At 44.9% G+C, this 14019-nt stretch overlaps 2 protein-coding genes across 9 annotated transcripts in view; both read left to right on the forward strand.

Moving 5' to 3' along the window:
* The window catches only part of GOLGB1 (golgin B1), a 76411-nt gene extending 69107 nt beyond the window's left edge, over window positions 1–7304 (forward strand). For 4 of the 7 annotated variants that reach the window (XM_057696473.1, XM_057696475.1, XM_057696476.1 and 1 more), the window contains 5 exons: window positions 1939–2094; window positions 3281–3378; window positions 4034–4168; window positions 5542–5647; window positions 5910–7304. In XM_057696473.1, coding sequence (XP_057552456.1) covers window positions 1939–2094; window positions 3281–3378; window positions 4034–4168; window positions 5542–5647; window positions 5910–6044 — 630 coding nt within the window. In that variant the 3' untranslated portion in view covers window positions 6045–7304. The remainder of the gene's footprint in view (window positions 1–1938; window positions 2095–3280; window positions 3379–4033; window positions 4169–5541; window positions 5648–5909) is intronic. The other 3 variants (XM_057696474.1, XM_057696477.1, XM_057696479.1) reach the window with 1 other exon arrangement.
* Window positions 7305–10201: 2897 nt separating this feature from the next.
* The window catches only part of HCLS1 (hematopoietic cell-specific Lyn substrate 1), a 30485-nt gene continuing 26667 nt past the window's right edge, over window positions 10202–14019 (forward strand). For both annotated transcript variants that reach the window (XM_057697482.1, XM_057697483.1), the window contains exons 1-3: window positions 10202–10270; window positions 12659–12742; window positions 13301–13374. In XM_057697482.1, the coding sequence (XP_057553465.1) occupies window positions 12659–12742; window positions 13301–13374 (158 nt within the window). In that variant the 5' untranslated portion in view covers window positions 10202–10270. The remainder of the gene's footprint in view (window positions 10271–12658; window positions 12743–13300; window positions 13375–14019) is intronic.

Here is a 14019-nt window from a genome sequence, read left to right on the forward strand (position 1 = left end):
GGGGTGGTTATGTTCCAAGAAAACCTTATTTGCAAAAAAATGCAGTAGGCGCTGGGTCATGGTTTGTCAATCCCTAAACTACAGGGATCTACATCTATCCTAGAGAGAACATTGCAGATATTACAAAAGGCAGTTTATATGTGGGTGGCTTAAAAGCAATTAGACTTCTCCAGTTAGGGGAATTTTTGCTTCCAATGAGTTTTACTGGTCTACGCTTTCTCTCTAGATCTTTCAAGGAAAAATGTGTTGGATTTTTTCAATACTGAGTAATTTTTTGGGGGGGGGGTGGGGGGTGGTTTTTTTCATTTGTTTTGTTTTTCTTGGTGTGGTTCGGGCTGTCTGCTGTGGCCAGGAAAGTTGACTTTCTTCTCTGTTAAAAGAGGACCATATTACCCTCTGTCTCAGAACCCAATAGTTGTCATTGTACCCAGCTACCTTTGTCTTCCAACTAATATTGCTTCTTAAACATTTATATTCTTTCCTTTACTAACTGTTCCCACCCCTGAAAAAACCTACAACCTACTTAAGTTCCCTTGGTGAACTCTCAGATGAAACACCATCAAATAGCAGATAGAGCTCTAGATTTGCAGTCAAGAACCATACCTGAGTCCTGGCCTGCCATCTTTTAGCCACATAACATTGGACAAATCATCACTCATCCCTTTTTTGTCACTTGTAAATGAAGATAGTAGTCCTTCCTCTAACTCTCTCAGATGAGATGATACTTTTGAAAGTGTTTTGTAAACTGAAAATTGCTCTTTAGAGGTAAGGTTATTTGTTGTGTTTTTCATTCTGGCTGTGCAAATATTTTTGTCATACCACATGGATTTCTTGTTCTAATTTTCTCTATGCATTAAATGTCCTTTCCAGTCAGAGTATCTCTAAAAAAACTGTTTATCCTTTCTCCTCTAAACGTTGATTCAACTTTTTCACACAAACATTAACCCAGAATACTTACAAAAAAGAATACTTGAGAAAAGATTGAATGTGCAGCCAGGTACACCAGTTTCCTTTCATATAATGTATATTATCCAACAAAGGTACTTCAGAGAGGCACCTCTGTGGTTGTTAACATATCTGGATGTGAATCATAACCACAATGTAAAATTTGACAGCCTGCGAGTGAGGAGTTAGAATTACAGTTCTAGGGGAACTGGAGTCAAGTCATTGGGTAGAAGCTGCAATGGGTCAATTTTTTATTCAATATAAAAAAGAAAAATTTCTATTTTTGACATGGTGAAAAATGGCTTGGGCTGCTTTGTCAGATAGTGAGTGCCTCTGACACTAGACGCATCCAAGGGAAGACTGAATAACTACCTGTTACTCATGCACTAGAGGAGAGCCCTGCCTTGAGTGACTGAAATGTTTCCACCTATGAGAGTTGATGCTCCCAATATAATTTCTTACATGCATAGGCACAGTAGCATTTATTGTTTCTCCCTCTTACCAAGTATCGTTATTTTTACTTTCTTGGTAACTTGTAACTCTCTACAGCATTGAAGAATCTGCCCAGGAATATTACTGTATGAATTTTTAGGTGATGGCTCTGTCTCCAGCCATATTGAGCTCTGAGAATTATAGTCATTTATTAGTAATCTCAACTTAAACCCAAACTGTTGCCTTTCTCCTTTTACAGGCCTTAGTTCGCCTATCCTGCTAGATTGCTTTTGGGTTTCTTCCTCCTGGTTTTTCAGTTAATGTACTAGGCACCATAAATAAAGTTGTTACCACTCCCCTAGGATTATTTTCCTTTCTCAGTTGGAAAATTCTGAATTTTCTCATCTTGGAGGAACACAGTGCTATTGTTATTATTGGGAAAAGGTCTTTCTTTAAAAAAAATTAGATCCTTAAGACTCAGGACCGTTTGCTTATGCACTGCTCATACGAAACTAGTGGAGCAGTCCTGTGGGCTAGTACTTATCCTCTCTCCTATTTCAGTTCTCTCAACTGCTGGAAGAGAAAAACACCCTTTCCATTCAGCTCTGTGACACCAGTCAGAGTCTCCGTGAGAACCAGCAGCACTACAGCGACCTTTTCAATCACTGTGCAGTTCTGGAGAAGCAGGTTCAAGAGCTGCAAGTGGTGAGTGGGAAGGTGAGAGGCTGGGAAAAGTGTTGGGAAATTGAGTGCGGATGATAAAGCAGAAAGCGCAATATCAAAGAGGTCTCAGGCTGAGGATTCATTAGATATGATGGAGACAGTGACAGGAGAGGAGAGGAGGGGAGGGGTGGGGGAGGGGAGGGGAGGGGGGAGGGGAGGGGAGGAGGGGGAAGGGGAGGAGCGGAGAGGAGAGGAGAGGAGGAATAAGGTCCAGGAAAAACTAAAGAGTGAATGGATTGGAAGGAAAAGGGTGAGTGAGATGGTGGCAGAGAAATCAGAAAGTAAGTGGGAAATAGTGATGACAGGCTTTTGGAAGGCTTTTTTGCTTCAAGGAATAAGAAAGCTGTAGGAAGATTTGGACCCGAGAAACAAAACAGGCAGAGCTGTTTATGGCAGCGGAGAGGAGAGGTTGTTGAAGTTGGAGGAGACCTGAGAATTAGCGCGGAGATAAATAGGACATGGGGGGAAGAGGAGGAGTTAGGGAGGAGTTGTTGAATAAGGGAAGGACCAGAGTAGCTCCAGGAATGTACATGAGACTCCACCAAAAGACAGCAGATTTCAGTGATAAGCCTTTCAACTTTTAAGAGGAGAGATCGACAATGAGAATCTGAAAGAAAATCTAGGACTTCGCTGGTGGCACAGTGGTTAAGAATTCACCTGCCAATGCAGGGGACATGGGTTCAAGCCTTAGTCTGGGAAGATCCCACATGCTGCGGAGCAACTAAGCCCATGTGCCACAACTACTGAGCCTGGGCTTTGGTGCCCGTGAGCCACAACTAATGAGCCCACATGCTGCAACTACCGAAGCCCATGCACCTAGAGCCCGTGCTTCGCAACAAGAGAAGCCATGGCAATGAGAAGACTGTGCACCACAACGAAGAGTAGTCGCTGCTCTCCACAACTACAGATACCCCGCACACAACAACAAAGACCCAACACAGCCAATAAATAAAAATAAATTTATTAAAAAAAGAAAAAAAGAAAAAATCTAGTAAAGAGTTTTATGTAGGAGATTAATCTATTAGAGCAGAAGATTCTTACTTCTAAATCTACTTGAAGAGAGTAATAACGGAGGTATTCCCCTCCAAGATTTCTTTCTCTCCAATGCCTGAGCGACTTCTCATTTTGCCTGAGCACAGTTTCTTTCATCACTGAATTACTAAACGTATTCTTCTTCTAGGGACCCCTGAATGTAGATGTTGCTCCAGGAGCTCCCCAGGAAAAGAATGGTGCTCACAGGAAGGGTGATCCTGAAGAACTGAGGGAGCCACAGCTGAGGTGAGGGAGCAGCTCTCAACCCCGGAGTGTGTGCTGTGTATACAGAAACTGGGCGGTCATCGAGTTAGAACGGGAGTCTGCTATATGGATTTAACATGTCTTCTTATCTTACTGGCCTCACAGAATTAATGTGAGGACTAAAAAGTAACAATTACCGGACTTCCCTGGTGGTCCAGTGGGTAAGACTCACACTCCCAATGCAGGGGGCCTGGGTTTGATTCCTGGTCAGGAAACTAGATCCCACATGCATGCAGCAACTAAGAAACCTGCATGCCGCAACCAAGATCCCACGTGCTGCAACTAAGGACCTGGCATAGCCAAAATAAATATTTTTTTAAAGTAACAATTATAAAAACAAATTGTGTGTGAATAGTTTATAAAGCAACCCTACACACACACACACACACACCTTACTAATATTATGATATACAAATGAAAGATATTCAGTCAGTCCCTGAAATCTCTCAAAGCATTTCCTACAGCTTTAAGAGATTTTCCTACATCTCTTGACAGATATGCTTTTAAAATAGTCTTTGTGTGTGTACAATCTTCTATACATTTCCATGCTTTATAATCTTATGAAGGCTTTGTATCCCCTGTATCAGCAACTGTGTCCTGCCTCTAGTGATGCTGTTCTTCTTCTTTTGTCCTGAAGCTTTTCTGAAGCCCAGCAGCAACTGTGCAACACTAAACAGGAGATGAGTGAATTGAGGAAGCTACTGGAAGAAGAACGAGACCAAAGAGTGGCTGCTGAGGCTGCCCTCTCCATGGCCGAGGAGCAGATCAGGCGGTAAAGGGCTGAGGGGCACAGCTTCTGTTTACATCTGACCCTTTCTGATCATGCTTGTGTGCATTTCAGGGCCAGACTTGGGAATAATTAGGATCTAGTTCTCATCCTGAGATGGGTGAGGGTAAGTTAATCCAAGCTCGGCCCATCCACAGTTCCCTCTTTGGCCCTGACACAAAATGGAAATTGAGGCAGCTAATCAAGCGCTGCCTACCCAGACCTGGTGCTGCCATTGTCGTTTCAGCACCTCACACGCATTCTGCAGTGCTCGTGGAACTCAGCAGACTCGCTGTTTAAAAGCAGCTCACCAGTACTTGCAAACATCTCCTTCTTCCTCAGCCTAGCCTACAGAAGGTGACAGACGGACCTACGTGGTACCAAATTATTCTGTCCTCACATCAAGGCTGTCCCTGAAAAGTGTATCTTATGGAGGAACAGACACAGAAGGGGCCCTGTGTAGCCAGCCTGGCTCTCATGAGGAGAACAGGCAGGATGGAGCTAGGCTGGGCGTGTTCAGTTTCTCTTTCCAGGCTCACAAATCAGATTAAAGGGTTCCTTCTCTCTTGGAGAAAAGTGTGGGCCCTGCCAAGAGAGTCCAGGAGTTTTAGGCTAATGGACATCCCTTCATATGGAGAAACCATCAGGAATAGAGTTCCATTCTCCCCACCACGATTAAAAAGTGCATCCCTCTAGACAAATGTTTGATCAAGTGTGTGCTGTGTTTACTTGCAGCCCCTTGATACATTTCTCGTTTTTGTGAGAAACCATTGAGTGGATAAAGGCAGCTTCTTCATTAAATGGAGAAGTTCCAGTATTAAATAAATAAGCAAATCAGCAAAAAATGAAGCAGAAAGCAGGAGAGGCTTCCAGTTCAGTATAATTGTAAGAACCCCACAAAAATCTTTCTTGGATGCTTTTGCCTATTAGCTTTTAATACATGGGAAAAAAATTTAATGAGCTTCTCTGAGTCAGGTGTGGTGTAGCAGAAAAAAAGAGCATGAGGTTTAGAGACACACCTGAGTTTTGAATTCTGGCTCTATATCTTACTGGCTGTGCCACCCTGGAAAAGTACTTTTACCTCTTTAAGCTTTACTTTGAAGATAACACCAGCCTCAAACTTGGAATGAAATGTATGTAAAGCACCTGATCCAGCATCTGATCCACAGTAGGCAGTCAATTCCTGGTAATTATTACCATCTCTACTGCTGCTGAAAGAAGCCTGTCTGCCCTTAAACTCCTTGCGTGGGGGTGGGGCCGAGGGAGCAGCCCGTGCCGCCAGTCCCTTACGCTGCATCACATGACAGTATGGCCAGGGCGACTTCACCTGATCAGCCTCTCATGCCATGAACCAATGCCTCGTCTTTTTCTCAACACAGGTTGGAGCATGGTGAATGGGACTCTTCCCGGTCTCCTATCATTGGCTCCTGTGGCTCGCAGGAGCAGGCGCTCTTAATAGATCTTACAAGCAACAGTTGTCGAAGGGTAAGAAGGGAGAGGACACTGTGCTATCGTATAGGGCTGGCTGTGTCAAGAGCAAGGGGTCAAGGAGAAGGAGTGTGGGCCTGAGACTGGAGGGTATGGAAGGTTGGAGGCAACAAGTGAAATCTGCCAAGTTGTTGGCCCTGAGAGGCTTTCTCTCAGGATACCTTTTTTCTACAGTGGTTGGAAAAGGGAAAGGGACAGATCAGGAAAGGGACAGATCCACATAGGGTGAAATTCTCTGACTTTCGAATTTTCCTTTCAGACCCGGAGTGGTGCTGGATGGAAGCGGGTCCTGCGTTCGCTCTGTCATTCCCGGACCCGGGTGCCGCTGCTGGCAGCCATCTACTTTCTCATGGTTCATATCCTACTCGTTCTGTGTTTCACGGGCCATCTATAAACCTTGTTCTCACCTTTTGGATCACTCCCCTCAGAATTTGGAATTCCCTCACCTCTAACATCAAAACCGTGTTCCAAAGGAACAGTCTTCCCACTTACAGGTCCTCTCTCCAACTCTCCACAGAAAGTGCCTGCAAAAACAGAGGTGGATATGAGCACAGGTTAGAGCTGCAGGGACCAGTGAGTCTGCTTTCTTTTACTGCCCAGGGCCTGACACTTCTGCTGAATCTGAGGAGGCCCCACAGTTGGTTACAGAGCCCAGTATTCGCTCAGATTTTGCAGGGCCCTGATCTTTTATGGTCTGTAAAAGATGCTGAGGAATGTCTCTCAACCAGGAGGATGGTTCCAGTAAACCTAGTAATTGGAAGTCTAGTATCATTTTGGTTGATACTTTCTTTGCCTCGTGTACCTTATATGTTCTGCTGCTTCAGAGGGAAGGACCTGTCATAAACAATGGCGGGGGAGTGTTCTGGGGAACATTACCTCATAGGGTATCTAATTAGGTCTCTGGCCAAACAGAGTCAGAATGGAAGAACTCCCCAGGGGCTTAAGCTGTTGGGTCACAGGGGATACAGCGTCTCTTTCCCTGGCTGTTCAGACATCATTGGAGTGAGATTTGTGGTCCTGGTCTGTAAGGTGAGGATCCCACTGCTTATCCCTTGATCGCATGTGTCCTGAGGTATTAAGTGGCCTGTGCCTTTCCTTTCACTGAAAGGCAGGAGAGACTGGCTACGGACAGTGGGATTCAGTTCTTGTCATTCCTGCGTTATCTGGATAAGCCTCGCATGTGGGCCCTCACATAGTACACTGGCAACCAGTCCTTGGTGAGGCACTGACTCCCAGCCGGGGAGGTCTGACTGGTGTGGCAGCCACTCCTGGCCACTTGACGTGTGAAGCTGCTTTGCTCTTGTGACAGTTGTTCTGGCTTCTCAGCATATCATCTGCCCCCTGTGGTACCAGGGAGCTGAAGAAAACGGAGGGAGACTATAGAGAAGACAAAAGCCAAGCCCGAGAATGACAGCCAGGTTTGAGTTCCATTCGTGCCTATTCCCACCTCCCCTTTGCCCAGCCCTTACCTGTTGATTATTTTCTCATTTTGCACATATTCCCTGCCTGCTTTCACCACCCAAAGAGGAGAGAAAACTGGTGGATGGACTGATCTGCTCTAATCCTTTGTTCTGTGGTGACCGAATCATGGTCACAGCAACCCAGGAACTTCCCTGAACAGCTGTAAAATAATAAAATTATTTTCAGAATGAAATACTGTGGTGGTGTGTCAATGTATACACAGGTGCTTGCATATATATGTTTGCATGCTGAGGGGAGGAAGGTGCGTAGGGGAAGTAGGGGATGGGGTGGCCGGGAGTTAACATGGGTAGAGAGCTCTGCATATCCAGGCTTCCTTCTCAGTGGCCAGCATCAGCTGCTTGCGTCCTTCTAGCCTTGGCCGCTGGACCCCAGGGTGCTGAAGCCGAGTGAGGAAATTCTATCCTAATACTGAACCAGACAAGCTGGGCCTCAGGGCATGAGAGTCATGCAGGTTTCTGCCTGGGCCTGGGAGAACCGTCTGGTGCATATTGAAAGTATTAGGTCTCTGGGTAGGAGTGGGGGAGGGGAAGTCTCATAGGGGAGAAACAGGACCGGCGTTATGTGTTTATATCAAGTCACTGCCTGAGAAAAGCTAACTCGCTTTCTCAAGGTACAATAAGTAAATCGAACTACATCTATCTGGCTTTAAAGCCCATGCTTGACGTGTCTCACTGCCTCTCATTAGGAATGAACTTGGGACATTTGCTAAGGAGACATGGACTGACTTTTTTTTTGTTTTAATTGAAGTATAATTGATTTACAATGTTGTGTTAATTTCTGCTGTACAGCAAAGTGATTCAGTTACACATGTTTTTCATATTCTTTTCCATTATGGTTTATCACAGGATATTGAATATGGTTTCCTGTGCTGTACGGTAGGAACGTGTCATTTATCCATTGCATCTACTAATTCCAGACTCCCAGCCCATCCTCCTCCCACCCCCTTACCTCCTTGGCAACCACAAGTCTGTGCTCTGTGTCTGTGCGTCTGTTTCTGTTTCGTAGCTAAGTTCATTTGTGTCGTATTTTAGATTCCACATAAAGTGACATCACATGGTATTTGTCTTTGTCTGACTTACTTCACTTAGTATGATAATCTCTAGGTCTATCCGTGTTGCTGCAAATGGCATTATTTCATTCTTTGTTATGGGTGAGTAGTATTCCACCGTACATATGTACCACATCTTCTTGATCCAAGATGGCCTTTCTTGTCATCTCTAATTAAATTATATGATTTCTCTAAACAACTGTACCTGGATGGTATGTCACAATATCTGGTCTGATCATTTCTATTTTTGACAAAATTAGGATTTAAAATGATCTAAAAGATTTTTTTCTCCTTCTATAAATTTCTCTTCCTTAAAGTATTTGTGGTGCTGCCATGATAAATAAGTTATGAAGTAGGAGAAATAATCAGTTAATCTCCATGCTAGGCATAGAATCCTTAGATTTGAAAGTGACTAAAGTCTTACATTCCTAATTCAGAAATCCCCTCCTCTGTATCTTGGACAAAGTTCATCCAGTCTCTGTTTGAACCCATTGGGGAGCTCATGACTGAGCAAATCAGGTCAGAACTCAATGTCAGTCAAGATTAAGAGAGGCTTGGTCAGATACAGTAACAAACACCCCCAAATTCTTAGTAGCTAAAACAGCAGGGGTTTTTTATTTTAGAATTATTTTTTAGTCAAAGACTCCAGGTCCCTCACACAATGGATGGGACTCTACTTGTGTTGTCATTCTTAGTTGAGGACCTTCTCACTCAGGGACCTAGGCTGCCAGAGGAGCCACTGGAGAGTTGCAGGTTGCCTTGTGTTGACTGGGGGGGAAAAATGCACAACCTAAAAATTGCAAATTATGTTTTATTTGGCAGACAAAACTAGGGACTTAAACCTGGGACACAGCCTCTCAGATAGCTCTGAGGGACAGCTCTGAAGAGGTAAAGGAGGAGCCAGGATACGTAGGAGATTTTGCAAAGACCAGGTAGTCAGAACGTCAAAAGATTACTGTTAATTAAAGAAAAACAGATACCTCAAGTTAATGAATTTTCTATGTTATGGGAAGATGTAAGAGTCTGGGCTCATTGATATGCACCTTAGCTATCTGGGGCCAGTGTCCTGTTCTTTCCTATCCTGAGTCCCCTCAGGGCTCACCCATGGCTTAATGGCTGCAACATCCTTTATTTACTGATATGACAGGCAACATTTTTCATTCACACTTGTAAGTAGTGGACAAAGAAGCATAGCAAAGCTTGCGCTGGTCTTGAAGTCTCCACCAGAAAGTGATGTGTTTCACTTCTTACATTTCACTGGTCAGAACAAAGTCACCTGAGCAAGTCTGACTTCAAGAGGCAAGGGGGGAGGGGCAGCAAGTCTTGCTGAACAGTACTACAGAATACCACAAAGACCTTCCATCAACGGGTACCACCTTGTTCTTTCAGACTTCTTCCTGCTACCTGGGACCAAATCTTTCTGAATTAGCTCAGACTCCTCACTTCCCCCTAAACGATCTCTGTACCTTCTTCCCTCCATGTCTTGCCTTTCCCCATGAGTTATCTCTGTCCATCATCCGATTGATCAATGTTTATTTGAACATCTACCATATTGCAAACCCCAGTTTTTAGTACTATGGGTAATGTAGTGTTTCTTTTTAAATCTTACCTTTCACAATCCACATGAAAATTATTTTTTCCATTAAACCTTTCTAGACCCCTTCAGCCCATACCAAATTCTCTAAATTTCTTACTATAAACATATATAATTGCCCACCTATTTAGGACACAAACGCTGTTGCACAGCATTCTTCTCAGTGTTTTCTAGTTGAATATTTTGCTTCCCTGACCAGATTATAAACTTTGAGAGTAAGAGCAGCATTTTTTTATGACCTCTGGACCCCTCAAACCTTGCAAAAGAGTAAGCACAGAGCATTTAATACTTTTTTTTAAGTCCCTAAGCAGAAGGAACTGACTCAAACTTCAGGAAGTAGCTCTGAGGACAGGGTGGCAGGAAATGACAGAAAACCTGAATACGGAACTGAAGCAGCAGCTCAGAATTTATTGCTCTGAAGTGGCAGCAGCTAGAGAGGAGCTGGGTGTCCGTGTGAGGAGCTGAGAGCTTAGAGCAAACGCTTGCACGGTTGAAGGTGGGTACTCTGGGCAGCGGGAAAGTTGGGGCGCACAGGGCAAGAGTTGAAGTGAGAGGCCCTACCTGGCTCTGCGTCCTTGCTGAGAGCTGAAGTCCCTGCTAGTAAGCTTTTGACCTCTCACTGCCAGAAGGCCAGCCCGGGTGTGAGTGGTGGTGCATAACGAGTGCCCGGGGATGGAAACGGAAGCAGGATGCTGGAGCCCAGGAGCATGATTCAGTAGCCATCTAGGACCCCCGGTTTCTGCTGACAGCCTGCAATCCTCTCTCAGGCCCGTTGCTCCTCGGCACTGAATTGGGAGGAGGACCACTGGCGATGAGGCAGTCTCTGTCCTTGGAGAGCTCATGGTCTAGCAGAGAGACAAAGCCCACAGGAGACGTTGCAACAGACCAGGAAGTAGTTGCTAATGTACACCAGTGCTGAGAACCAAGTGCCAGGTGAAGGCATGGTGGTTCAATTAGGGCTAGTTTCTCTGATGGTAGGATCACAGAACCCCAGAACGTCAGAAATGGAGGGAACTTGATGAATTACCGAGAACAGTATCAGAGATGTTAAATGATTTACCAAATTCTTTAAGTTAATATCTGTAAATTTTCTAACCTGGTACCTGGCAAATAAGTACATACCCTCTCTTGGTTGACTCCCTAACCCATGTTCCCATGGGTTAGGAACAGAGCTGGGTGATCTGACTCTCTGTCCGTGTACTTTATTCAAGCAGCCACATGAAGAGGCCCTCGACTGTGCTTGATATCCTGGCCACCAGGCCTCATCAAGTTATTCTCCGGTCTCCCACCTCTAGATAGCACCCCTCAGCTTCCCTATTTCCGGCCAGTAGCTCAAGCATACTAAATTGTCTCTGTGTCAGAAACCCTTCCCTTTGTTTCAAAAATACATGAGGATGGGAGGCTTATGGGAGAGTCAAGCTGGGACCTGGGAGGAAAAACAGAAAGAGAACAGGACATCGGTCCTCACTGCTTCCTTATTGCTCACAAATATTTCTGAAACTTCTCTTTTCCAGTTTCCTGTGTGAATGCCTTTTGTTGTAGAGCATCCCAGGAGCCAGGACCATCAGTCTTATCTATGTGCCCCACGTCCATTATTGTCGCCCCACAGGGGAAGGCAGAGCTGCTCTTGGCAGTGACTCATCCCACAGTCCAGCTGACTCAATCCATACTTCCCCAGTGTCCTCTTTGCATCTCATTAACCAGTCCACCCCCAGATTTCCCTTGGGCTGGTTTCCAAAGGGTTTTTTAAAGAGCTGGAGAAGGATGGAGTTTTCAAGTGGAAAGGAAAATTGGAGAGTCTGAGCACCTCGCTGGAGAGACTGGAGGATCTTAGGGGTGGTTGTAAGAGGGGCTCCTTTAAAAGACAGTAAAGAGTGTGGGGAAGGAGTCTGAGCAGGGCAGGGTGGGCAGGGAGTTGCCGGCTAGCAAGTGGTACCAGGGTCAGGAAGTCTCAGCACCAGAGCAGATGAGCATTCTCTGTTGTCTCCTCTTCACACCAAGATCCAGGATCCCACAGATGCAGAGCACCTGTGCAGTTCCTCGTGCGGGACTGACAGGGCCAGCAGAAACACTGGGGATGCCCTAGTGGAATAACAGTTTGGCACCCCCTCAAATTGGTGTTCTCTAAATCTTTCTTTAACATTTATTTAGTTAATAAAAGTCTAATAATTCTTAACATTCAAAACAAGAGACTTATTACATGCTCTTTTTTTTGAACCAGTTATATCCTTTCAAAGTACAAACTGTTTTTAAAAGTTGAACAATAAATGAATTATTCTCAGCAAATAGCGCTTCCCCATGCATTGTTCAGTGTAAGAATTTCAGCTGAGCGCCCCTACTGACATGCAGCTGTGCAGTGGCCAGTTTCAGAGTGGAGGTTGGAGAAATTCTCTATAGAGTTTAGCAGGTTGTAGAGAGGAGTATAGATGTTCACTTTATCAAGAGCTGGACCAACATATATCTCAACAACTATGAAAGAAGTCATATGTAGATAGCTGAGTGAAATGATGCAGTGAATCCGGGGATGTTCTAGCATCCCTCACTGATTACCACTTCAAGCTACTACCTGGCTGGCCTCTTGACACAAGTGAAGGATCTCAGCAGTTTTGACCAGGCTATTTAGTGTTACCTACGCCCGTGATGACTTCTCTCCAGACTAATGAGCCCAGGCCACATCAGTTTGTCTTAAAAAAATCCACATCCCCCTTCCTCTGAGAAAAAGCGCTTTCCTAAATCTTCCATCTACTTTGCCTAAGATTCTATTTTCTTCTAAGAAAAAAAATAACAGGAAACATTGGGCTGCTTTATGACTGACTTCAGCATTTCTTGTTTTCCCTCCTCTCGGGTTTTTCACCGAATCATTCCCATTTTCTGTCACCCACAGATGTGGAAGTCTGTAGTAGGGCATGATGTATCTGTTTCCGTGGAGACCCAGGGTGATGACTGGGACACGGACCCTGACTTTGTGGTGAGTGTGGAAATAGCTTCCCTTGGACAATGAAAGACAGCGGCCAGCATATGGGCTGCTCTGTAACCTTTGAGGGGGCTTAGGAAAAGTCTGGGACTGGGATAGCCCTCACGGTGGGACTGCCTGGCAGGACAGCTGGCTGTCATGAGTGGGGCCTGCGTGATAGCCTGTGCTGAGGATGGAAGGAGGCAGGTGTAGAGGAGTTTGACATTGTGATTAGCAGGCTATGCTGAGGGAGCAGGTTAACTAGGTCTCCTTTGGCCTATGAGCCAGGATTTGAGCTGGACATGTGTAATCTGGGGGGACTCAGAGTTGTAGGAGACCTAAAGAAGAAAGTTTGAGGGATGCAGAATAGAAAGGGAGATTTCAGAGCTCACCAGCTTAATTTTAACACGACAGTCTGGGTGGGGTAATCATAGAGAGGAATCTGAGTAAGGTCCCTGACTGAAGGAAGCAGCTGATGCAGGGGACGTGGGGGGCATGTGTGTCAGCTGTGTGGCCTCACTCAGCCTGGCACATCTTTTGCCATCACTTATTGCTGAGTGCTGTCTTTTGTAGAATGACATCTCTGAGAAAGAGCAACGGTGGGGAGCCAAGACCATCGAGGGCTCTGGACGCACAGAGCACATCAAGTAGGTGCCAAAATGACTGGGAGGAGGGAAAGAGGTATGGGAAGGGCCCAGGGAAAACTTGGAGACTCAGGAGAAGGTGTGGGGGAAGGAAAGAAAGAAATTCCTATGTCTCTTTGTTTTTCCTTCAATCTGTCCCCACGGGTGCCTTTGTGTGTCGTGTATTTGTTTCAGGTCTCTACTCTTATCCCCCCAACCCTATTATCTGTCTTTTATTTCTAACCCTTCTGATATTTCCCCAAGTGGGTCTCTTATTTTAACTATTTCTCGTCCTTCAGTAAGGCATGAGGAATTCAGAGAGGGAAGTGCTGAGCTTATATCATTTATTATCTGTCTATTCACATAAATATAAATGGGTGTCCTGGACGATAGGGTGACTTCATGTGGGCCAAGGAGGATTCAGTAAAATGTCAAGGTAAAGAACTCAGAATCAATGCTGTAGAAAGACAATAGCAGATCCCATATCTGGCCTGACTTTTAAAATACAAATTTAAAATTCGTGTTGGGCTACTTGACAGAAGTGGGAAGCCATGAATGGTAATATGAAGAAATATGACACTTGGAAAACCTGTTGATTAAAGCTGTGTTAGTAACGGTGTTTAGGGATCTTAAAGATTATAACCCAATATTTTACTAGAAAAAGTAAGC

The sequence above is a fragment of the Hippopotamus amphibius genome, chromosome 10 (assembly GCF_030028045.1).
Source record: "Hippopotamus amphibius kiboko isolate mHipAmp2 chromosome 10, mHipAmp2.hap2, whole genome shotgun sequence".
Classification (NCBI taxonomy): Eukaryota; Metazoa; Chordata; class Mammalia; order Artiodactyla; family Hippopotamidae; genus Hippopotamus; species Hippopotamus amphibius.